Raw genomic sequence first — 23,357 nt, forward strand, 5'->3', positions numbered from 1 at the left:
GTTTCTCATAATTACAACAGTTGATTGAAAAATTGTAATCATGACTGCTCACATGAATGGTTTTTCTTTGATTGATTGATTTTTTTATTAGATGGTTTTAATCAACAGTCACTGAATCCTTAAAAAGTCTCTAAAAGCCTCATAATAATTGATGAAAACACACTTTAAACTATCTTCACTTATGGCTTTTCCAAGCGTGGCTCTTTTTTAATTCATTTCGAGGATAATTTGCAATTGATATCTTAGCACCACATCTGCAAATGAATCAAAACAAGCGAGCGTCGCCTGCTTACAAATTGGCGTTTAGGAAAATTATTCTCACTGCCGTATGCGCCACCATAGTAACAAGAGTAAATTCAAAATGTTAGCACTGTATTTTCTTTCTTTTCGCACACTTACATAAGAAAACAATTGGAAAAGGTAAAAAAATAACATCACGGAAGGTTTCGACTTTTAGAAAAACATTAAGACGCACCGATGACGTCAGCATCAATAACTACCACTAGAGATCACAGACTGATAGAGATTGCACTCCACTTAGCAAAAATTCTCTATGGGGAACTGTTACCCAGCTTTAGTAGAGCTGATGAGGATCCATAGCAAGTACCAGTCTCTTTTTTCGATGAGATAGGAATACGCATATTATTTAATTCAAAGGGAAGTATTTACAAACTGACGTCAACACAACCAAATTATCATTTTGTGTTTGAGTGTATATGCTACTGCTGGAAATTACATCATAGTGATTCGTGTGCGCGCACGATCAGAACAGCTCACCGTTAACCGCCGAATATACGGCTGATTCTTTCACCTCAAGTCAGAATTCATGATTTAACTTCTTGAATTTGTTTATATTGGACTGTTCAATAGTTCGAGGAGTCTGCATAATTTGAATCTCGCTATTTGCGACATAAACAAGGTGAGATGGACATGTACATGTCATGATATGGTTTCTTTCACTCTAAAGCGCATGTGGCTGTTGGTTACGTCGTTTTAAAAAAAAAAACCTTTAAAAGGTTATAAGTATCCGAAGAGGAATTCACCAAAATTCCCCGCTTATTCAGAGGAACTAGGCCATGTTGTTTGCGATGTGAACTGCTCGGGGGTGGTGTATTCATTATTGCGTGACAATCTAATTGTTTGTTTGTGATGGTTACAGCATGTACTGACTCCATTGAATAATTGTTAATTCTCTCGTAAAAATGAAAAACGCTTGCTTTGCATTATCAGTAAGCTGGACTGATAACTTATCGGCCGCCATCTCCAGCTGAAATATAAGCTGATCCGATGGTGAAGTAAATCGGTAATGTTATCAGTCCTACCTTAAGCCGAAAAGACGAATAACTTAGTTATTGAAATGTTCAAGATAAACCTAACAACGATATTTGTTTACGGCGTTAATTGGAAAATGATTTTTCATTTAATTTGGTTTTTTTTTTTTGTCTTAGCCTCTGGAATAAGTTACGGATGCGGGGGTTTCAAAATTGTTTCACTGGTTTCGTGCGATACGCATCATATTGATTCCCTTACTTCCAGAAACATTTATAGTTATAACTGTCTCATTCTCATCGAGATAATTAGAATTTTCGGATGAATATTGACTTGGGTGAAAAACAATATACTTAAGCATAAGCAAAAAATGTATTTCTCTTGGATCCCCAAATTCTAAACGAATGCGAGGATAATTTTGTCATGTTTCTGTAAAGTGACTGAAACAGCGAAATCCAATCATTCAAAGAGATTGAAAACAAACGTTTAACCTAAATTCTCAATACTCACCTGCCATAAATTTAAAATGCACTTACGTAGAACCAATATTCAAGGGTTTAACATGCAACATTCTAACTCAGAAGGATTTAAGGACACAGAGGATCCGAAACATAACTGAACTGTAGAGGCTCAGAACCTAACCGGAAGATTTTATTAATAGTACGGTTAGTTTGATGAAAAAGTGAGGTCAGGCATAGTTTTTAAATTACTTAGATTTTATTTCACAGTATGAGATCAGCAAGTCAGTTTTTTAATACATTTGATTTGTGTAATTTCACTTCAAAAAAAAGTGGACGCTTTTTATTCAAGTCGTTCAAATTTACCACTAACCACAGTGAGGAAGTGTTTGACTATCAATTTCTGAATTACTTCAGATCTGAAAGCGCTGGATCTCAGTAATTTACACTTACGTTAAAAACTGAAATTTTTTTCTATATCTAATACTGAATGCAAATCAACAATTTTGTATTTACAAGATGTTGAATTGCGAGGTGGACATTTATCAATAAGGCATCCCTTTCAAATTACCTCAAAATTAGAGCGTGTCAATTATTAAAGATGGTACACAGGCTGCATCAATAAAATCCTCGTTGAATTACTACGTGGCCAGGGCCTTGGTTAACACTAAAGCTGCAATGATAAGCTAGAGAAAGGTCGATAAATAACTGTAGAAGAACAGATTAGATTAAAAAAACCAAAAAAGTTTACACATTTGAATATAATATTTATTTCGCTTGGGTTCTAATGAGTGATTTGGTTTATTATTAGAAACAGAAGTAGCCAGTATTCGCTTGGAATCTTGAATTCACCCACGTCAATGGCAGAGAAGATAAACAGCGTTCAAATGACAAACCTTCAGGAAGGGACAATTTCCCAGAAGCCTCCTCTGTCAGACAGCAACGGACGTCAAACAGGAGTAAAAATGTGGCAGGAGTTTGTTGATAACACAACGTTGCATGGCATTCGTTATGTCTTTATAAAGCGCCATGCTGTCACTCGCCTTATATGGTTGATTTTGCTATTGTCGTCTGGTGGTTACTACATTTTTACAGTTTATAGAGCTTTTGAAAAATACTACAGTCGTCCTATTAACACTGTAGTAAGCAGAAAACATCTAAGAAAAATGGATTTCCCAGCTATAACGATTTGCTCAAACAATTTGTTTTCAAGAAGCAAAGTCTCTTTAGCTGATGATGATCCATCCTTTGCATCCAGCGGTTTAAATATCTCGTCATGCGCTGTCACATCAAGAGCCCGAGCCAATCGACCCTGTGGATTGTCTTTGCTATGCTGTTGTGCTCCTTTTGATAATGAGAACGAGTCGCTTGCTCTCCCAAACTGTACATTTGAATACAAACAAGAACTGTTAAAAGATATACAAGTGTCTAACCATCGTATAGAAGTTGAGAGTTTTTATCAAAAATACAGCCTAAATATCAGTAATCTTCTTGGACCTACTTGTCAGTTCAGTTGGAGGCAAACTCAGTGTTCAATAACAGACTTCGATCCCACAGTGACCGAGTGGGGAATGTGTTACACTTTTAACTCAGGAAGAGAAAGCGAAATTAAAATTGTAGACACTGCTGGAGTTTCTTCTGGACTTACGCTGCTTCTCGATGCAAACACAGCTGAGTATACTCGTGGAAAATTTTCCGAGGGATTCAAAGTGTTGATCCACGGGCAAGGTGAATACTATGATGAATTTGATGGAATCAGCGTGGGACCTGGGCAACATGCTTCAATCGCTCTTTCTCAGAAACGGGTTGGTTTATTTGTTTGTTTGTTTGAGTGTAATCTTTATTCAATTTAGTTGTCTGTTTGATAGCTTATAGGTTCAAGTGCCTTTTTTCTTTTATTAAGGGTGGTAACATCCTAGAAAAGTGCGATTATGAGATTAAGGATCGCAATTTCAGCGCACGCTCTTCAAGCGTCTTTCTTTTCTTCCTGGTGCATACAAAAGAAAAGACCTTAATGGGTGATACGTTGGCTGATTCAAATGGAACTGGTCATGCATATGTAACGTTTTACTTCAGATACATATTAGTTACATTATGTGGTTAGGTTGTCAGCTTATTCTCATTAGTATGTTATGTTTGTTTTGAAAGTTGGCTATACTTTTTTTACTTTTAGTATGAGAATTTGGAGAAGCCTTATGCCACCAACTGCTCAAATAAACCATTAAACACATTTTCTAAGTACTCATCAGAAGGATGCCTTTATGAGTGCAAGGTTCAAAGCACTATTAAAATTTGTGGCTGTCGACCCATCGGCTACATTGGTAAATTTATGTTCTTAATTTATTTTGACCAATAATTTATAAGTAAAATATTAATTATTAAAGTTATTAAAAAAAAAAGAAGTAAACTGTGCAAAAAATCACTCACACCTCAACAGAAAGTTGAGGGCTGAGCGTTCCAGTCAGATTCTTTTGCACGTTATGCCTTCGAAACGTAGTACTTGAACGTGTCAACTACCTTCAAGTACTTCCCCCCTTCTAAAGAGTACACGACTTATTTTCTAAGTCAATTTTTTTTAATAATCACCAAATTCTTCACCACGCAAAAGTAGTTGAAGGTGATGCTTCTTCCTGCTTCCAGTTCACAGGACTGATTTGACTAATTCCACCGTCCTTACGACTTAGTGCTGTTTTTCATAGACTAAAAAAAACTTTGCGAATCCTTTCGATGAATTTGAACGCCATTTCATGACTGTCCATTATTATGCATATTTTCTGTTTATAAAATTATTTTGTTTATTCCTTGTTAGGTTCCCGTGACACTCCTCCGTGCCTATCCCCCAACGAGGTTAAATGCAGTGACAGCGTTGATGGTGGGAATGTTGTTAGAACCTTTTGATCTCAAATTGACAAGTTAGAATTGCGGTGTGAATGGTCCTGTAGACATTCCACGAAATGCCCATGTTACCTCGTTGCATTTTACCTGCCAACTCGATTTATTGTGGTGCCGGATGGTCTCCGTTTTTTGATTCAGCAAACTCAAACAGTGTTACTATGCCTCTCGTTTCGACATAAAAATGAAATTTTAAACAAGCACATAAGCCGCCTATAATTACTGACACTGATCATGTGTAAGGTTTGGACCTCAAAAATGATCCGTGTCAGTGTCTTAATACGTTATTAAGTTATATTTGGCCCAAAGCTTAATCAATCTACTATATTTTTAGTTTCTGTTCCAGGCTGATTATCTGTACAACTCTTAAATCAGAAGTAAAATAGGTCATTTACGAAGTGAAGGCTTGCATGCGTTTGCTGTAGAGGATTCCAATTTTTTTATTTTTATTTTCATTAATTTTTTTAATTTCTACTTTCATTATCGTTTCTTCATAAAGCGTCTATAGACGAAGACATGTGTGACTGCCAAGTTCCTTGCTTTCAAACTCGATATCAAGCTGAGGTTTCTTATTCAAAGTTCCCGGATATAGGCACAGCTGAAGACCTATTGAATGAGGGCTATGAGAGTTTACAGTACATGAGGTATTTTCAGTGATATTTGCCAGCATGGCATAGATAAAGAAAACCTATTACTGTTAGCTTATTAAATCCAGAGCATATATTTCTTTTCTGCCCCTGTAACGGTTTTGGTCTTTTGTCTCGTTTTGAGTAAAAGTGAGACATCGTCACAGTGGATACATTAGAGAAAGAACTTGAGCTCAAACGGACTGAACACTCCTGGTCTGAATAATATAATAATTCACATTTAGGCAATCAAAGGTTTAAAAAATTGGTTTTAGCGAAGATGCCAAAGATTCTGATTCGAAATGCGGACAAATAGTGGCTACGTTTTCTTACGAGTCAGTATTCATAACTTTTGTTAACATTTTGATGTCCCAACTCTTTAGAGATAATCTTGTGTTTTTGCAAGTTGGATTCAAGTCCTTGGGATATGAGATGCAGAAACAGCAGCCGGCATACGACAGCAACTCATTATTTGGTGAGAACTTAATATTGAGACATAAAGTTATATTTGTCACGGTCAGCTGTATTCGTAAGCTTGTACAATATTCTCAATGGTGATTCCTCCTTCTCCATCATAGGTGAGATCGGTGGAAATATGGGCTTATTCCTGGGATGCAGCCTGCTAACCATATGCGAATTTTTGGATTTTTTCATGAGTTACCTAGCAGCACGAAACCGTAACGTGACTCACCCAGCGTAATGACTGAACAAATAATTGTGCGGGAATTAGCCCTTCAAATGTCGTTTGTCTACGCAAAATGATGTTCAGACGAATTAAGGTTCAAAACCTATAAAGACTTGTAAAGGACTGGTAACTGTACAGTGATTGGCGCTCTGACAACTTGAGGCGAAGTCAGAGTAAAAGACAAGTTGTTGAAAAGTCAATCACTGTCATTAATATCAGTAATTTTCAGGATAACCTTCACCTGGACGATCTTGGTAGTTAATGTTCCTTCCGCTTCCAAACCATGTCTACTATATCAAAACTCGTTTCTTTCAGGCGCGTTAGAAATCATGGACACGCAGGTGATGCCACAGTAGCTTAGTACCGTCACAATTTACACTGTATTTCCAAAGATACAAATTGAGACCTAAGGATTAAAATTTTTGCCTTTGTACCAAAGATTTCGATTGCTCACAAAATAAATTTAAAGTGTTGGAAATCGCAGTCAGTCATATACTATACTGAAACTTGGGTTTATACGAAGACCAACATAACACTACTCTGACATGTTTCTTTGCGGATTGTCGTTATTTTGACGCAATTGTTTCCCAGAAAACCTTACATGAAAGTACTACCGAAAGAGGTCTCTATAAGGGAGAAAGTTGGAAAGCTTCAACCGTCATTTTGATATTTAGGTGGCCGTTATGATTTTATTGTAATACTCTCCACCTGCGCCAAATCACAGTTTCTTTACAATCCTACCCTTTTTTCCGGGTCTGAATAACGTACGAAACTTTTCGTACGTTTCACATCGCATCGTTCTTTCACTTTCATAAGACCTCATTCACAATATTACAATGACATCTCATTCTCACTCTCTATACGAAACAACTCCTCTTCCTCAAAGCATCGCAGCTCTTAAGATTGAACAGTTATTGTCAACATACATTACGAGACCATGACTACATCCGCTTAGATTTTGAAAGTGATCCAGAGACTACATGTACCCCTGCGGGGGTATTCCATCAGATGTATCAGTGATGCATCAGAGCGTCGGATAGATTTCTTGTAAAATTTCCAGTCATCATCTTGGCACATGGATATAAAACTGCCAAACTCAGGAAGAGGGGGGGGGGGGGGGGGGAAAGCTGGTATTCAAAATGCCAAAACAAACACTGGGGAGAGCTGGCTCCACCTAATGTTCTAAGCTATGAGCTACACCGTTACAGTTATGAAAAGTATAGCTTTTCATCGATAGATCCGTGAACAAATTCTTGCGGAAGATCAAAAGATCCTGAGTTCTGAACTTGATTGGAATTTAGGTTCTTCAGAAGGGTGTGTTTCTATTTAACTCCACCGACTGTTAAACCGCAGATATGCTGCTGTAATCATGCACCTAGGAAACTGAAGCGCATGGGTTTGTCGTTCAACCGGTAAGAAGTTTGCAAAGCATAATTGTATTGTATAATTTTCGCAATTATACACAAGATCTTTGAATTAATGCTAAAGGTGCCTGATAGAGTCAATGTGTTGGTTTGCAATCGTACTTTTTTCATAAACTGGTTTAAGAGCAACAATATTTGAGTTATGACGTGTAAATGTACTTCAGGATATTGCTTTGAGCCATATGATAGTACGCCGGCCCACAAGGAAAGGACATCCATACCTTAACAGTTTTAGATCTTCGTCGCAGCACTTCCTTTTTTCTAATTCATTCATTGTGAAGCGCTTAGAGTAATATATATAGCGCCATATGATTTTAATAAATTATTATTATTATTATTATTATTATTATTATTATTATTATTAAAGTTTGGTCCTTTAAGCATCAACAAAATAACGAAGTGCTATTTTGATATAATCGCGAAAAAGGCAACAATACGTCTTTTTAACCGAATTGGAAATATTGTGATGTTACGCAAACTTTTCCTGTCGTGGGTTTGTTTTGTCAGATTTTGTTGGCATCCCAATACCAAAGCAAACATTATTGTTGAGATTAAGTGGCCTGTTTCACGCAAAGATATTTACAATGAAGGTCATTTGTCATTGAAATTTCCTATAACATTGTTCGGCGATGATTTGTAACCTCAAATATTTTATTCTTCCCTCACTTTCGGGTCAGGTTCCGGCACTACCTATTATAAGAATATCATATTGACATCTCTTAAGAGACATTTTGGCGGGCTTGTGGCCAATGGTGCATATCGTCTATTCAGTCTCTCTTATGGCTTTGGAGGTGCAACGCGTTAGTCAGGTGATTTTTGACGCGATATGAAGGGTCTTCGAGCGTTTTTTGGTCAGGTTTTGTTTCTTGTCTTGGCTTCACAATGCTTCAACACAGAAACAGTCATCGCTCAAGGTGGGTTATGGCAAACAATAGTTATTTAATGTTGCTTGAAGATACTGGCCGCATGTTAACATGTCCCTTCTGGTATTTAACTTGTATGGAGCCCACTTTCGTACGAACACTTTGACCGACGTAGATAGCGAGTGGAGTTTTTACAATAAGATCTTTATTTTAAAACCGAGAACAGATCTTTTTGGTGAAAGACGCCCTTACAGCCTTAAGGACAGTTAAACTTAATTGTTTAAAACAAACTTTCAAACAATTTGACCTTGGAGCACAGACCCTCGAAATATTTAACTACCAATGGCTCTTCTGGTTTTACCTTTAAAATTTTGCTTTAAGCAAAGAGCAATTACACTTTTTTTCCGTTAGGTTTTATCATTGTCGTGCACCATTTAATTTTCAACTCGAAGAACGCATTTCAGTTGTGAACCATTACAGTTATGCAAATCAAGGTTGCGAAATTATGCTTCGACAACATTTCTACGTTTAGCATATCTTTACATCATTCAATCGCGGTCAGTGCCTCTTCATAAATCATAGCTATTGTATTTTTTGATTTACATACTTTCTGTCGCTCATCATTAACCGTTAAAGATTAATCACACAAGGAAATATCAAGTGCAAGGGTTTTAACACGGCGTTCCTCATGCGTGACAGCTCCCACAAATTTCAGTCACGCAACAACCGAATCGGGACAAATATGACAAAATTGACAAACAACTTTGATTACAATCATATTAAGGCATGAAACTTTCGTCAGAATAACGTTCAGCTGGCCTTGTGGGTTATGGTAAAGATACACCTTTAACACCAGTGCTTTGTGTCACGTCTATAAGTCGTTATTTTCTCTCTGGGTTCAGGATAAACAAGTTCAAATTATCAAAGGAGTAAGAGAGGGGGGGGAGTATTAGTAACAGAGAGATTAAATGGTTTTCAGGTGTACGGGGAAATAAATTGTCGTTGAAAATTGACTACCAATGAGTCAAGGATCGTAAGAACATTGCAGAGTCCACTTGGGGGGAGAAATCAGGTAAATTTTTTATTGATGACACAACAAGAATTTTCCAACCACCCAGGTGATAAATGATGGCGAATCCTTAATGAGCTCATTTTTTAACAGAAGAGCCATGCAAAGATTCGTTGACGGATTGTGACTACTTCTTCAACGTGGACGAATGCAAAAGATACAGCGACCTTACAAGAAAATATTGTTCCAAGACATGTGACCTCTGTGAGTTGACAGAAAGTCTCTAAATACCTTATATATATATATACTAAAACCAATGAAAAACGAAAATCTTCTTTTAACTTTTACTTTGCTTTTGCGCTACGCGTTTCACCGCTGTAGCGGCTCTTCTTCTTCTGCTATGTCTGAAGAGCCGCATCAGCGGTGAAACGCGTAGCGCAAAAGCAAAGTAAGATTTTAAAGAAGACTTTCGTTTTTCATTGGTTTTAGTACCTTCATTCGACACAGAAGTTTACATTTTCTTTATATTTTATATATATATATATATATATATATATATATATATATATATATACATATATATATAGCTCTCTACATTTTTCCAGATGATATTCAAAGTCAACTAGTTAGAGACTTGAGGTTACAATGGGTTATGAGAGATTTCTTGTTCTTTGTCAAACGATGATAATGAATTGGCAACTGCATGATACGGCAATATCATCACTGTTGTGGGAATGGTTGAGGCAAGTGACTAATGAAAATGCCATAGACAAAGTCGCATCATATATTTCATTACTTTTGCTGCTTCTCCCTGGAAATCTTCAACGACAATTCCAGCGTGAATCGTTCACACGCATAAGAACCTTTTCCTTTCGAGAGAATTAAATTTCACAAATGTAAATCGCCTATTTTGACCGTAACTAACTAGAAGCTAAAAGCTTTTCCCTTTTCTCGTATCATCTATGATGAGAAAGTTTTGTCAAGGGATCTAATTACTAGGCTTAATCTAACTCATAAGTAAAATCATCACATTTTATTGAAAAATTTGTTTAGCCTTCCTTTTTATCTCTTTCCTGACAAATTTCCAGGTCCTACACCCAGTCCCACAGTTTTGCTAGGTGAGTAAATATATGGAAAATTAAATAAATCTATTTCTGAATCCCCACTTCAAATAAATTATAATTTTTTATAACGTTTGTTAAGAGAGTTCAGCCCTAAAAAATGAGGAACAATCACAGAGGAGATTCAAGTGAAAAGCTGCTTACGTTGTCTACCGTGAAAAAGTAAGAGCAACAGCAAAAATAAACCAACAAGGCTGAGGTTGTCAAACCCCAAATCCATTTGTAAGCCAGATAGGCTAACCCATTTCTCATTCACAGCTTTCCCATTCAGCTCCATAATCTATATCTTTGCTAAACTGATTTCAACTTATAATTATCATCTGTCTCCTCGCCACTGTTTTGTGATCAGCATGTAGAGATATGTTGCCAGACTGTGCAGAGTACATAAAGAATCCATCCCAGTGTCACGGAGCGAGAGAATTCTTCATAAAGTACTGTCCAAGAACTTGTGGTTACTGTGGTAAAAATTCCTGTATTCAATTGTTTCCTTTCATGTTTATTAGTTAGAGTTTCTTTTTTCTGTTTAGCTACTAGTTTCATTGACTTTAAACGAGGAGGATTACCCGCCCCTCAGATAGAGCGTTGGTCCAACGCAGTGTCAACCCCGACGATTTATCGAGTTTTCGTGAAAGTTATCCGATATTAATCTACACTCCTGAGTGAGGCTCTGTGACATTGAAGTGTTTGCCTAAAGCACGACAGAATCACTCGTCCAGAGCCCATTATATACTCAAATATATATGCAATGTCCCCTAAGTTCTTCGATTAGCGCTTTTGCTTTTACCAATTCTGCTTTGATGGTTGTCTTCTCATCAAAAACCAATTTTAAGATATATTGAACGTAATCAATTGAACTTTTCTATACGTGTTCCTATCTTGTCAGGATGTAATGATATTCTTGATGATTGCTCCTCCTACGTTACTGATCCAGATCAATGTAAATCGTCTCCATTTTTCTCCAAGTATTGTAGAAGGACTTGCGAAATATGTGGTACGTTTGTAAGCTTATTATCTTCCATTAAAAAAAGTTTCTTGTATTCTTTTTTCATACTTTATGCTAAAACATATACATTGAGACCTGACCACACTTTCATGTACATTGATAAAGGTCTATTAACCGCAACCTGGATAGCTTAAAAAATTCTTACTAATCCGTCAAAAAGTCATTTTCTGAACAAAAACGTTTCATTTCTCTGTGATGTTTAAATTTTTGCCTGAAGCATGCTTTGTTTATTTTTTTTTTCGACGTTGTTTTAATCGTACAAACCGAAGATAAAAGCGATATAAACGTTTGGCTAGCTGACAGCTGCTTCAGTAAAGAATAAATTAGAATCTTCACGTCATTCAGCAAATATCAGTTAGTTAAAGGAGCAGAAGACTGCCAGTGATTTATATCAGTAACTATTTGTTAGGTTAGAGCATTTGTGAGATATTGTCTGTGATTTTTTCTTTTCCCACAGAGAGTGGGAATTCCTCAACTCCTACAACAAAGCAAGCTCTGCTATCAACTGTTATGGCCCCGCTGACAACTACATCTTCGAAAGAATCCACATTAACTGAGTCTGCGAACAAACCAACACTCTCACCTGTTGTAACAACACAAACAAATATAGTAACCATACCACCAGGTCCAATAGGTAATGGATATATCCTGAGTATCAAATGATAACCAAGTGTTGGTTGGGTTATATCCTATCAACTAGCGTTGTGCTCATTTACTTCCTCTTCGTGAATATTTTAGGAGAGTGTACTAATCTCGTTTATTCAGGCGGTAAAAGCATAGTTGGTTGACTTTGTTTCGAGCCAAATTAGATGCATCATTTATAAAACTAGGAAGACGAAACAAAATGAAATGCTTTTATCACTTCTTGACCTTCAGCTGCTTTTTTAAATTTCTTATCACGTCTTGCTGAATTTCAGAAATGCGTTAGAAACCAGAATTGTCCCGGAAAAGTTTGTTTCTAGTCTATTAAGTTTTGACAGAGTCAATCAAGTCATACATTTGTCAATTAATTCAGTCAAGTTTTACGGATTCCTTGGCAAATGTCTCATACAAATTGTTCTTGGGAACCTTAAGTCACAATGAGAGCACCACTGTGTTACCTTATCTTTTTCGTTTAATTTCCTAGTGTGTGTAGATTCCCCAGACTGTGCGTCAATTGTTGAAAACGACAGAGAGTTGTGTAAAAAGCGTGAAGAGTATATGAAGGAAAATTGCCCGCAGTCATGCGGTTTCTGTGGTAAGATTACTTAGAGAAATAGTGGACAATGGTACGATTGGAAGTTGTTAGCAAGAGTAATCTTTAGTTTGAGGTGTAATAATTCAACATACGGCCTGAAAGTGTTTATTATCAGGATTACTAGGAAGCGGATTAGTGCTGAGTAGTCCCCTGTCTTCCTTGTGAACGCCTTAAATGCAAGCCATTTATATCTTTTGTGAAGGGTCAGTTCTTAAAATCATGAAACAGATCCATTTCAGTATTTTTTCCGCCAACGGAATGCTGCTAACACATTGGTCAGCGGTCATAGTTGATGCAACAGTTATTAGATGCATACAAATGGACGTACGACATGACCAGGTTCAGTCACTACATAATTATTATTACAATAAAACATTATTTAATGCTTTAGTTTTCTGTCTCTCTCGCCATCAAAGCAAATTATAATAAAGCTACAGTAAGTCACTTATCAGTAGTTATAGCTAGATTTTTTTCTCCAGTACCCTGATCGACTGAACTGCGACTGCATGTTGAGCAGCTTACACTTAACGTAAAAATAAGACTTGTGTTTCAGACATCTGCATTGTCTACAATAGAACGACAGGAGCCCACTTAGTAATGAGCCCCCTAAGAAGACTAAAGAAACCAACCATATTATTCGTTCAGGCGTATGAGGCGAGTAACCATCGTTTAAAGGATGAAGTGCAGTTTTTAACTTAGATTTTGCACATTCATTTCAGATGACAAATCCTATTGCGAAGATGAAAAACCAGAGGAATGTTCCCTTCTCTTTGATACAGACAAAGCGTATTGCAAATTCGAACCAGAGTACATGGAGAAAAACTGTGCAAAGACTTGTGGATTGTGTGGTATGCATAGACTTCGAGATATAAAGCAAACAAACCAGCGCATGTAAAAGCATTTGAAAGCACTTAGTCTTAAAGCGTTTCATCGACACCGAATTCACATGGCGATCTTGAATCGTTCAAATATTCGATTGTTACTATTTTTGGCAATTATCAGTTAGTTAGCTCTAGATAAAAGAATAATTCATGGCGCATATGAATCTCTTTGAATATAAGAAGAAACTAGAGAGAAATGCCGGATTTAAAGAAGCTAAGTACAAACTCGCTCTGATCTTGAGTCGTTCAAATATTCGATAGTTATATTTTTGGCAATTATCAGTTAGCTCTAGATAAAAGAATAATGCATAGCGGATATGAATTTATTTGAATATTAGAAGAAACTAGAGGGAAATGCCGGATTTAAAGAAGCAAAGTACAAAGTCGCTCTGATATATAGTCAGTCTCTCATTACCATACTTGACAAAGAGTGAAAGCTACTAAACTGTATCTATTTGGTTTGGTAGATTGCCGCGATTTTTTACCGATATGCGCCCCTATTGTTGCAAACAACGAAGGTTATTGCGAAGCTAATCCTGTTTTCATGAAAACAAACTGCCCTAAATCCTGTAACTTGTGTAAAGGTAAGCTACATTTATCCTGATATGTCCAAAGCAAACCTAGATGTTTGACAGTTGGGTATTCTTAGGGTTTTCCAGGACGAGTATTCGTTGATGATTTTTATATTCAATCTTATAGCATTTTTTTAAAGTTATACTTGTCTTTAAATTGAGGAATTACTTTGTACCATTATGGCGTTCCGAAGCAGGTTGCAGGGTATAAATGGGAGGTCCCCTTGCAAGCCCTATTTCGTCATCTACAAAGTTGTTGCTTCAGCTTAATGCCATCTCGCCCGAGGGCCACAGCTAAAATTTTCATTATGTTTCTCCACACATTTCTAAACCTTCTAGAATTGGAATTTGTGTGACATTAATAAATTTTTTGTTGCATCATTTTTACTTTCCCAAGGGTGTGAATACACAATTATTATATAATGCTTCGCAAATTTTGTCACAGGTTGCCAAAAGTTAATCCTAATGTAACAAGGCCAAATGACAAGTGTAACAAAACTGACTCTAACTTTCTCCTTTTCCAGGCAATAATGGTAATGTCAGGTCGCCAAGCCCAGATGGTAAGAAACAAAGACTGAAGAATCGTCGTTTTACAAGTTTCATTATTGTTAGGTGGTGTCCTTAATCACAATTCATCTTGGAGGGCAATATAATATTTAACATAACTGTAACTCCAGTCCTATCATTTTTTCTACTAGTTATGTAGTTATTTGTTAAACTTTTTTCTCGCTAACTTTCTCTGTCGGTTGATTCATAGATTGTGTTGATAAAAGGAAACAATGCGCCACGTTTGCTAGAGTCAAGAACTACTGTTCTTATCAAGCTGTATTTATGAGAGAAAATTGTCCAAAATCATGTCAGTTTTGCCAGAAGGTAAGAAGGGACAAATCTGAGAACGGTGGGGAAATATCTGCATTTCAAAAAAACGCACATAATGGCCAAGTATCCTGACAGAAATATTCGTCAATGAGTATTTCAAAGATACTTTTGAGGAAATTGCAATTTTAACGAAATTGAGCCTAAGGAACGTTCAGCGGTTCCGCAACGACTCAAAAGAAAATGGGGGGTGGGGGAGGTAGTGATCTAGTTCGTTGATTTAAAAATTTGTTTTCACATCACACTATAAAATTCTTTACCCGTTTACCTCTTCCCCACCCACCCACTCAGGTGAGAAGTTGGAAGTGGAACGGTTATCAAAAGACTCTTGAATTTTACAACCGAAAGAACTCTGACTTTTTTCTCTGTTTCGTTCGTATTAATTTCATTTCGCAATATTTCAGTTGAAAAATGAAACAACGCTAAGAAAAAAATCTCAGAAAATTAAACCTAGCTGTTTAAACTAAGAGCAGTGCCTGACAGATTTGAAACGACAAACTGTTATCGTCCAAACATGACGTCATCCTCAGCCAACAGTCAACAAAGCTGTAACTACAACATGCCATAACACGTCTCTCGATAGACAGAGATATGTTTTCTTAAGTTGTCAAAATAATTTCATCTGGACAAGAATCATTTCAATTTAGCTTTGTTGAAATTGCTTCGCCTCTCATAGATGCTACAGATTGATTCGTGAGAGTTACTCACAGAAAGACTCTGGCCTGCCCAAGAAATGTTCCTCAAAATTTATAGTTGCGTTTTGCTCGTGTTCGTTTTCTACGTGAGTTTTTGCCAGTCTTGTCCAAAGGTACGAAATTTTTATCATTAAGTAAGCGGTTTTTCGGCGTTTCAATTGATTCAGAAATTTACTTATCCTACAAAAGTTACAGGTACCAGCAGGTTATTTCATCACTACTTGCATTGCAGACCATGGCCGGTACCTGATTATTAGTGATCAGAGACAGTCGCCTCAGTCCACAAAAGCACTTTGCCTCGAGCCTTTTAAAGATTTCAAGGAAAAACGTAAATTAAGGATCTTCATCTAATCAGTCGGGTGTTGCAATTTGTTGTGATTGGATTAAATGAAACGTTACCCTTTGCAAATCTATTTTAACGTGTTAACAAGAGATTTTTATAATCTTTTGGTGTTAGGCCTTTTCTTCTATTTCTAATGAAGTACGTCTAGCTTTAGTAGGTGAAAGAACGTGATATATCTAATCATAGTTTAACCCTATGGTGAGCATCCTGTTTACTATGCATCACTCAAGGTTTTTTTTTCCTTTATCAGGAATACAATTTTGCCATCAATACAGAGTGGAATGGATCCAAAATCAACCACGCCCCTGTCACTTTCCAAATTAGTGCCCAGGGCTCCCGAACCGTACGTATTTCTGTTAGTGGACCATTCTTTAATGACCCAGACCCTCCACCGTGCAAAGCAGGAAGTGCCTGTGATGGATTGTGGGATTATGAAGGTATGACTCTAAATTCATGAGTTTTGTAAACTGCAATATTTCAGGAATTTAGGCGGGTGGCCTTTCAATTATGATTTGAAATCAAGGCAATTAATTGTTTATTTATTTTTCATTTTAGCCAAGACTTGTATAATCAATTCCTATAATTCAGTCAAATAGTAACTGGCTTGTTATAGTTTTTAGCAAGATCGCGTACTTTATCTAGTTAAAGCCTAAAAAGAAGAGGGCATGATCAGGTATTCCATGGTTCGCTGACGCGTGATTGAGAACCCACTTGGTCAATGTTTGCAAATTTTTACCAATTTGAAAATTTTAATTTAACACTCCTATAAAAAAACCTATTTTCTTTTAAAACAGCTATTTAGATAAAGAAACAAGTGAATATATAGTAGATGTATGAAAAAAACAGATAAAAGTAGTCGACTATTTTTATACAATTTAAGGAGCTTAAAAAACTACGAATTTATTATCATCCTTATTGAGAAAATGACATACACTTGTCCGTTAACAGTCTGATTGATTATATTATTCCTTATTCCTTGTCTTTCTTATTTCAGTCGCTGAAGTCTTTTTCCTTGGAAAACAAGAGAAATACCTAGAAATTGAGCTTAGTCCGTGAGTGTTGCCTTTCACCCTTCGAAATTCTTTTCTTTTACAATTTGTAAAAAGAAATTGAAAATGAATTTGAGGAATTTGCCGCCGGCATCCAACCTCCTCAAGAATTGAAGAATTCCGTTTGCTTTCTTCTAGGAGTATCTTGGATGGGAGGAGTTGCCACGATAGTGTCTCATTAGCATCATTTGGGGGGGGGGGGGGGCATGCCAGTTTGATTCACTGTTTGAACTTATCACTTTAACTCTACAAAAGGAGTCTCATACAATCCTGCCCCCCCCCCATGGGGTCCCTTGCTTAGGAGTTGGTGATGTTCTATGTCATCTTTCCCCTTGTTTTTGTTTTGAAAATTAAAATATCCTGTTTGATTATGTTTTTAGGCACGGACAGCACTTGCTCCTCCTTTTAAATGGAGTGCGAAAGAAATTCTTAGTAAGTATAACTTAACTTTGCAGAAGATTTGTTTGCTAGGAAGAGATTAATTATTCCATTCTTTTCTCTGCAGTTCCATGTACCGGTAACTGAAAATTTTTACAGTACATCGTATAGTAAATTTGTTTTTGTTTCCTTTGTTTCTTTCTGTCTTTTTTTAAACAATTGCTGGCTCGTATCTTGTGCACACTGTTCAGAGTAACACGAACATTCCAATAAACACAGCCGGAAGCCTAAAGGTAACCTTAATTTTCCTCTCGTTTTTCGTTGACAGGACAAACTTCCCATTGAGTACGCAGCCACAATCGACCGCGCAAAAAATACATGGAACGGAACTGCTAAAATACCAATCGACTACTTTCCTCCTGAAGTGAGAAAAATCAATGCATACGCTATTCATGGCTCAGGGAATCAAAGGAAATACGAGTCACTGTATCCTGCATCAGCTGATGTCACCAATCCTGACTTGTAAGTTGTCTGTCTTATAATTTCGATCAGCTAGTTGCAATACCTTTCAACTCTGTGGGGTGAAGGAGGGTATTTATGTTGCTTTTCCACACTCTATGATTAGTGAAGGAGGGTATTTATGTTGCTTTTCCACACTCTATGATTAGTGAAGGAGGGTATTTATGTTGCTTTTCCACACTCTATGATTAGTGAAGGAGGGTATTTATGTTGCTTTTCCACGCTCTATGATTAGTGAAGGAGGGTATTTATGTTGCTTTTCCACATTCTATGATTAGTGAAGGAGGGTATTTATGTTGCTTTTCCACACTCTATGATTAGTGAAGGAGGGTATTTATGTTGCTTTTCCACACTCTATGATTAGTGAAGGAGGGTATTTATGTTGCTTTTCCACATTCTATGATTAGTGAAGGAGGGTATTTATGTTGCTTTTCCACACTCTATGATTAGTGAAGGAGGGTATTTATGTTGCTTTTCCACACTCTATGATTAGTGAAGGAGGGTATTTATGTTGCTTTTCCACACTCTATGATTAGTGAAGGAGGGTATTTATGTTGCTTTTCCACACTCTATGATTAGTGAAGGAGGGTATTTATGTTGCTTTTCCACACTCTATGATTAGTGAAGGAGGGTATTTATGTTGCTTTTCCACACTCTATGATTAGTGAAGGAGGGTATTTATGTTGCTTTTCCACACTCTATGATTAGTGAAGGAGGGTATTTATGTTGCTTTTCCACACTCTATGATTAGTGAAGGAGGGTATTTATGTTGCTTTTCCACACTCTATGATTAGTGAAGGAGGGTATTTATGTTGCTTTTCCACACTCTATGATTAGTGAAGGAGGGTATTTATGTTGCTTTTCCACACTCTATGATTAGTGAAGGAGGGTATTTATGTTACTTTTCCACACTCTATGATTAGTGAAGGAGGGTATTTATGTTGCTTTTCCACACTCTAGATTTGTGCAGAAATTCGTGACACCCTCTCAACCAGTCTAATTCAAAACTAAAATTAATAATGATTTCGTCGCCCAAGTTCTTCCTCGCTTTAGCCGCATACACGTTCACAGTGAGTTCTCATTTGCTCCCTTTGATTTAGTGTGGTGGGAAACACGACTTCAAACAAGGCTAGACTTCAATCTTAACCTCTCCCTTTTAATACTCTTTCTCCCCAAACGTTCCCAGGCCTTCTCAGTTTTGGGCCTATTTCTCATCATCCTCATTTGGTTTGAGGCGGATATGTAAAGAATCTGAGACTGGAACATGGGCACTACTCTCGTTAACTAATTTTTATTCTTTGCTTTTTCAGCCATCGTCTGGAATTTTTCGAGCCGTTTGATTTTGACGCCATGTTTACCTTGTCCTGGAGTAAACCACAGTCCCATTATTGGAAAAATGTCAAGAGAATGCTGAGGGCAAGACTCAGAGCTTAATCACAAACTATGCATGCTGTCAATAAATTGAGAAATCTTTAATGAAAACCTCGTTGATAAGTAACATCATAGCAGCGAAGAGTCTATAAAGGAGCTACCCTGAGGGTAAAAGAAGGGCATTAAACATATCTTTTACCCCCTCACGTTTGATCCCAGGGGTAGGCCTTTCCAAGACCTTTCACAGAAATGAAGTCCCTTTCCTAACCAACATTTTTAAACTACACTGCTGAAAGACTTCTTCAAGTCACAATAGGGATAGCTGGAGCACTTTAACTAACACCTCAGCAAATCTTACTCACTTTACGCACAATCGCTCTGACGAAGGGCTAACGCTCGAAACGTCAGCTTTTTTACCCTTTACGGTGGCCAATTTACGTTTTCAACTCAGTTGTTAACACGAAATTACCTGCTATACCCTCCCACCGACGCAGCACCACATTTTCTTTAGGAACTTACCTCTTAATTATGTTGGATTACTTCTTCAATCCAACGATGTACTCCTATAGATGGGAAAACCTAAATCTTCCTTACCCCTCCCTGTACCTCAACTGATTTAAAAACCTTTGGCTCATAAAAGATAATAATCGGCGTTTTCTTTATAATTAAAGTCATCATTTTTTACTTTATGAATGAGTTTGTACGAAGTCACCGGTATTGCAGCCGCCGCCAGATCTAGATCGTTTGTAAATACTTTGCAACTTAGCGATGAGCTAAATGAGCTTTGTCATCTTGACGCAGTTTTCACGAGGGTATTCGTTTGATTTCCACGCTCAGGGAAGTTATTGACCTTAGTAACCAACAGCCCTCACCTTGAAAGTTAGGCTAGGTAAACATGCCTTCTTGTCGGTCAGCAGCCATCTTTCCATCCATTATACCGACATCTCACGTACCAAATTTGCCATAGCAACCCCCTGACCATGCTCCGTTGGTGAAATTGCATATCATCGGACAAATTCCTAATCTGCAGTCCGTTTACTACCTCTGGGGCAGGGTGTCAAGCTGACTAAAAAATATCCATTTCTAGACAGGAAGGGTGCTAGAAACTGTTTTTGTTACTGCAGATGAGAAAAGCTTGGTAAAAAATTTCATGCCTGTTGTCCCACCAGGAATATAGCTGACAAAGTACCTATGGAAAAAAACAGAGAAGCAAAAATTGCCTGGTTAATGTTAACATTGTAATGTTACCTTGTGAATAAACAAGTCAGTTACATTTCAACATGACATCATTTTATTTAGCTTTACTTCCCATAAGTTTCTGAATAAACGCCGTCATTTGTTTTAACTTTGTTTAGCCTTCTACACAATGTGCTTCATTGGGGAACATTGCAATCCCGTGGCTCAGAATAATATCTGGACCAAACTTACCATACTAGGGCAAGAATTTGGACCAAAGCACAAACTGCTGTCAACAATGTACTCTTCACCTGACAAAAGAATTGGTATGATATCGGTCTGTAAGTATTTGAATACTAATTTGCTTGAATGTGAGAGAAACCTTATCTCATCTATGTTAGATGATCAATGAAGACACATAAGAATTATACTTTTAGATAATCTGTTAATCATTGATTTATCTATATTCAACAGGGAAATAATTTTTTATTGAACAGGCATCACAACTTACAATCATGGCCATGTAAAGTGTTGCAAACATTGATCCAAAGTAAGCAGCAGTAAAAGGAAGCCTTTCAAGTGAACACAGATGTTTGACATGATTTACTGGACCCCAGAGTAAAGAAAAACTGAAACCAAAGAAAAGGATGTGATGTAAACCTCACTAAAGAAATCTTGGTTGAAATGAATTTGGACACTGATTAAAATGCCTGTAAAAAGATAAGGAGGCCTTTTACAGTCACATGACTGTACAAACATACGACCAGACACACATGAATCTTTAGCTGCTTTTTGACAATACATCTGTGTACAAAACATGTTCTTTACATAACCATTAAATGAAATACCAAAATTTCACCTGTTTAAAGAACAAGATACCTTCCTCTTGCTCAGTGAATTAACAATTTATATTTTCACATTTGAAGACAAAAATTTTTTCTACATCATTGAGTTTATCAAATTTTCAGCTTTATTTTATACATAGCGCATCTTAATTTCAAAATATCACAACGCCATAGAATTCATCTTTGTTTAAAGACACTCAATGTTTTCTGTAGAAAGAATTCTTTTAATTTATTTTAAATTTACAGTTGAAGTACCATTTCTGCACACTGAGTTAACAAGCAGCTGGACTTTGAATTTATTTCCCATAAATACGTTTTAAAATTGTCTTTATCTAAATATCAATTTACCATATATGTGACAAACAGAAAATTACATTTCCAATTGCAATATGGGGTTTTAAATTTATATTCTAAAGCTGCTGATACATCTCACTCTTTTGCTTAAATGGACTTGCAAGCAATACTATGACAACAATTGAACACAAAAATTCTGGCCATGTGAATATCATATATTCCCCTGCAATCGGAAATAAGTCACACATAACCTGATCAATGACTCAAGTGAACCTCTTAATTGAACCTTTCATAGTGGAAAAAATCAATTTTAAGGGTGTACCCAACTGATTAACAAGGAGCTCAGGGCTTGATATACATTTGAAACATTACCTTCCTATGGTAAACAAACTTCCCATTGTGTAGAGAAGGACAAATTTTCTTGCCTTTAACAGCATAACAGGTGCAATAAGACCAGCCTTTAATGAGTTAAGAAACCAGAACAGTTATATGACACAGAAATAACAATTTTCGGAAAAAAGTGAAGGGTGATTGCTCCATGTTTAATTTTCCAGTAAGATACTTGTATCCCTTTAACCCCTCAGAGCAACTGGCTTTTTATTTCTCCTTACAGTATCATCCTAAAATCAAATGAAAAGGTCATGAGAATAAAGGACATGATCACCAATTTAAGAAGCTCCTGACTGCCACACAAATTCTCCTTGTCTTCACCATGACAGTAAATGTGAAGAGAAATGCTTGGTAAATATGAATAATGATAGGGTGTAGAGGGTAAGGAGTATTGCTGAGTACAATTATTAATTTAACAGTAATAAGTGAAAAGATAAGTAACAGTTATTTGTTAGAGAACAACCTGTGGAGAGGTGTACATAATCTTAATCCTTTTAACTTACCATTACAAAGCAGAAGATCCCTAACAGCAGCAACAGAAAGAAACCTGTGATACGTTGTGTTTTAGACTGTAAACAATAATGAAAATAAGTAAGTCACCATGCCCATAGATACAGATAATCCTGTCATGGGATTTTCTTCCAATAATTATAAGGGTCTCTTGTACTCTGAAACTGACGAGATTTCCAACTCAATGAAAATAAAATAAAAAATAAAATAAAATGAATTTTCTGACAAGTCTAACATAAATAGTATTAATGACAGATGTCTACATGTACATTAAGCTGCAGGTAAAGTGTTCCAGCCGGTCCTTTTGATTTACAATGCTCATCGCGTACATCGCTGAGCGTTAGCGAGGTAATTTTGTATTCTTTCGCCGATGATAACATTTCCAGGGTCACGTCGCTAGCCGTTCAAACCCCTTGGAAGGCCTAGAGCTAATAATGACGTGTCACATTTAGCGAGATTATCGTTTCGTATTTATGTAGCTTTGATTGCTCTGCCATTAAAGCTAAGTTCAAAGTGATATGATTTATATCATCGAACTAGTGACTGATATATGAGATGTTCAAAAACCAAAAGGAGAAAAATTTAAAAATTTTCGGTCAAAACCCACCAAAGAGGGTAAAAATGGGTCCTTCTCCCCTTTAGCAATCCAATTTCCCCATCCATTCGAGGAAGAGGAATTTGAACTTTGATTGACCCGTGAGGAAGATGAGTCATTTTTCGATGACGATCCAAAGGAAGTAAAATCTTTTAGGGCAGAAATTTTGTTATCCAAATCCATATTTCAGCTACCTTTTTTTTCTTCGCATTTACTCCGGTCGTGAAAATCGCGGGCTCAAGAAGTTTGAGATTCTCTAATTACCAGTCTTCCGAG

The 23,357-nt window shown here is 36.8% G+C and overlaps 3 protein-coding genes across 4 annotated transcripts; 2 read left to right on the forward strand and 1 right to left on the reverse strand.

Annotated features, from left to right (window-relative positions):
• The first annotated feature begins 485 nt into the window (after positions 1 to 485).
• LOC113680698 (acid-sensing ion channel 1) lies at positions 486 to 6,408 on the forward strand. 2 transcript variants are annotated; one of them, XM_089180665.1, is made up of 7 exons: positions 486 to 919; positions 2,545 to 3,532; positions 3,901 to 4,048; positions 4,537 to 4,599; positions 5,119 to 5,263; positions 5,629 to 5,720; positions 5,824 to 6,408. In XM_089180665.1, exons 2-7 carry the CDS (start codon positions 2,588 to 2,590, stop codon positions 5,943 to 5,945), a joined length of 1,515 nt encoding a protein of 504 aa, XP_089036791.1. In that variant the 5' UTR covers positions 486 to 919; positions 2,545 to 2,587; the 3' UTR covers positions 5,946 to 6,408. The 2 variants fall into 2 exon arrangements, with proteins under 2 accessions (XP_089036791.1, XP_027053538.2); XM_027197737.2 differs by having other exon boundaries at positions 514 to 919; positions 2,539 to 3,532.
• A 643-nt stretch (positions 6,409 to 7,051) lies between these two features.
• LOC113680678 (uncharacterized) lies at positions 7,052 to 19,382 on the forward strand. Its single transcript, XM_089180664.1, has 17 exons — positions 7,052 to 7,342; positions 8,032 to 8,268; positions 9,380 to 9,490; positions 10,315 to 10,344; positions 10,697 to 10,807; positions 11,231 to 11,338; positions 11,808 to 11,984; positions 12,477 to 12,587; positions 13,307 to 13,435; positions 13,936 to 14,052; positions 14,565 to 14,600; positions 14,798 to 14,913; positions 16,205 to 16,391; positions 16,949 to 17,006; positions 17,384 to 17,435; positions 17,710 to 17,903; positions 19,211 to 19,382. The coding sequence occupies exons 2-17, from the start codon at positions 8,181 to 8,183 to the stop codon at positions 19,332 to 19,334; spliced, it is 1,749 nt and encodes a 582-aa protein (XP_089036790.1). The 5' UTR covers positions 7,052 to 7,342; positions 8,032 to 8,180; the 3' UTR covers positions 19,335 to 19,382.
• Positions 19,176 to 23,315, reverse strand: LOC113680701 (uncharacterized). Its single transcript, XM_027197744.2, has 6 exons — positions 23,094 to 23,315; positions 22,480 to 22,545; positions 21,959 to 22,044; positions 20,959 to 21,076; positions 20,700 to 20,758; positions 19,176 to 20,460 (listed from the first exon to the last, which is right to left on the reverse strand). Exons 1-6 carry the CDS (start codon positions 23,262 to 23,264, stop codon positions 20,355 to 20,357), a joined length of 606 nt encoding a protein of 201 aa, XP_027053545.2. The 5' UTR covers positions 23,265 to 23,315; the 3' UTR covers positions 19,176 to 20,354.
• Positions 23,316 to 23,357: the final 42 nt, after the last annotated feature.

The sequence above is a fragment of the Pocillopora damicornis genome, chromosome 8 (genome assembly GCF_964200805.1).
Source record: "Pocillopora damicornis chromosome 8, jaPocDami1.2, whole genome shotgun sequence".
In the NCBI taxonomy this organism is placed as follows: domain Eukaryota; kingdom Metazoa; phylum Cnidaria; class Anthozoa; order Scleractinia; family Pocilloporidae; genus Pocillopora; species Pocillopora damicornis.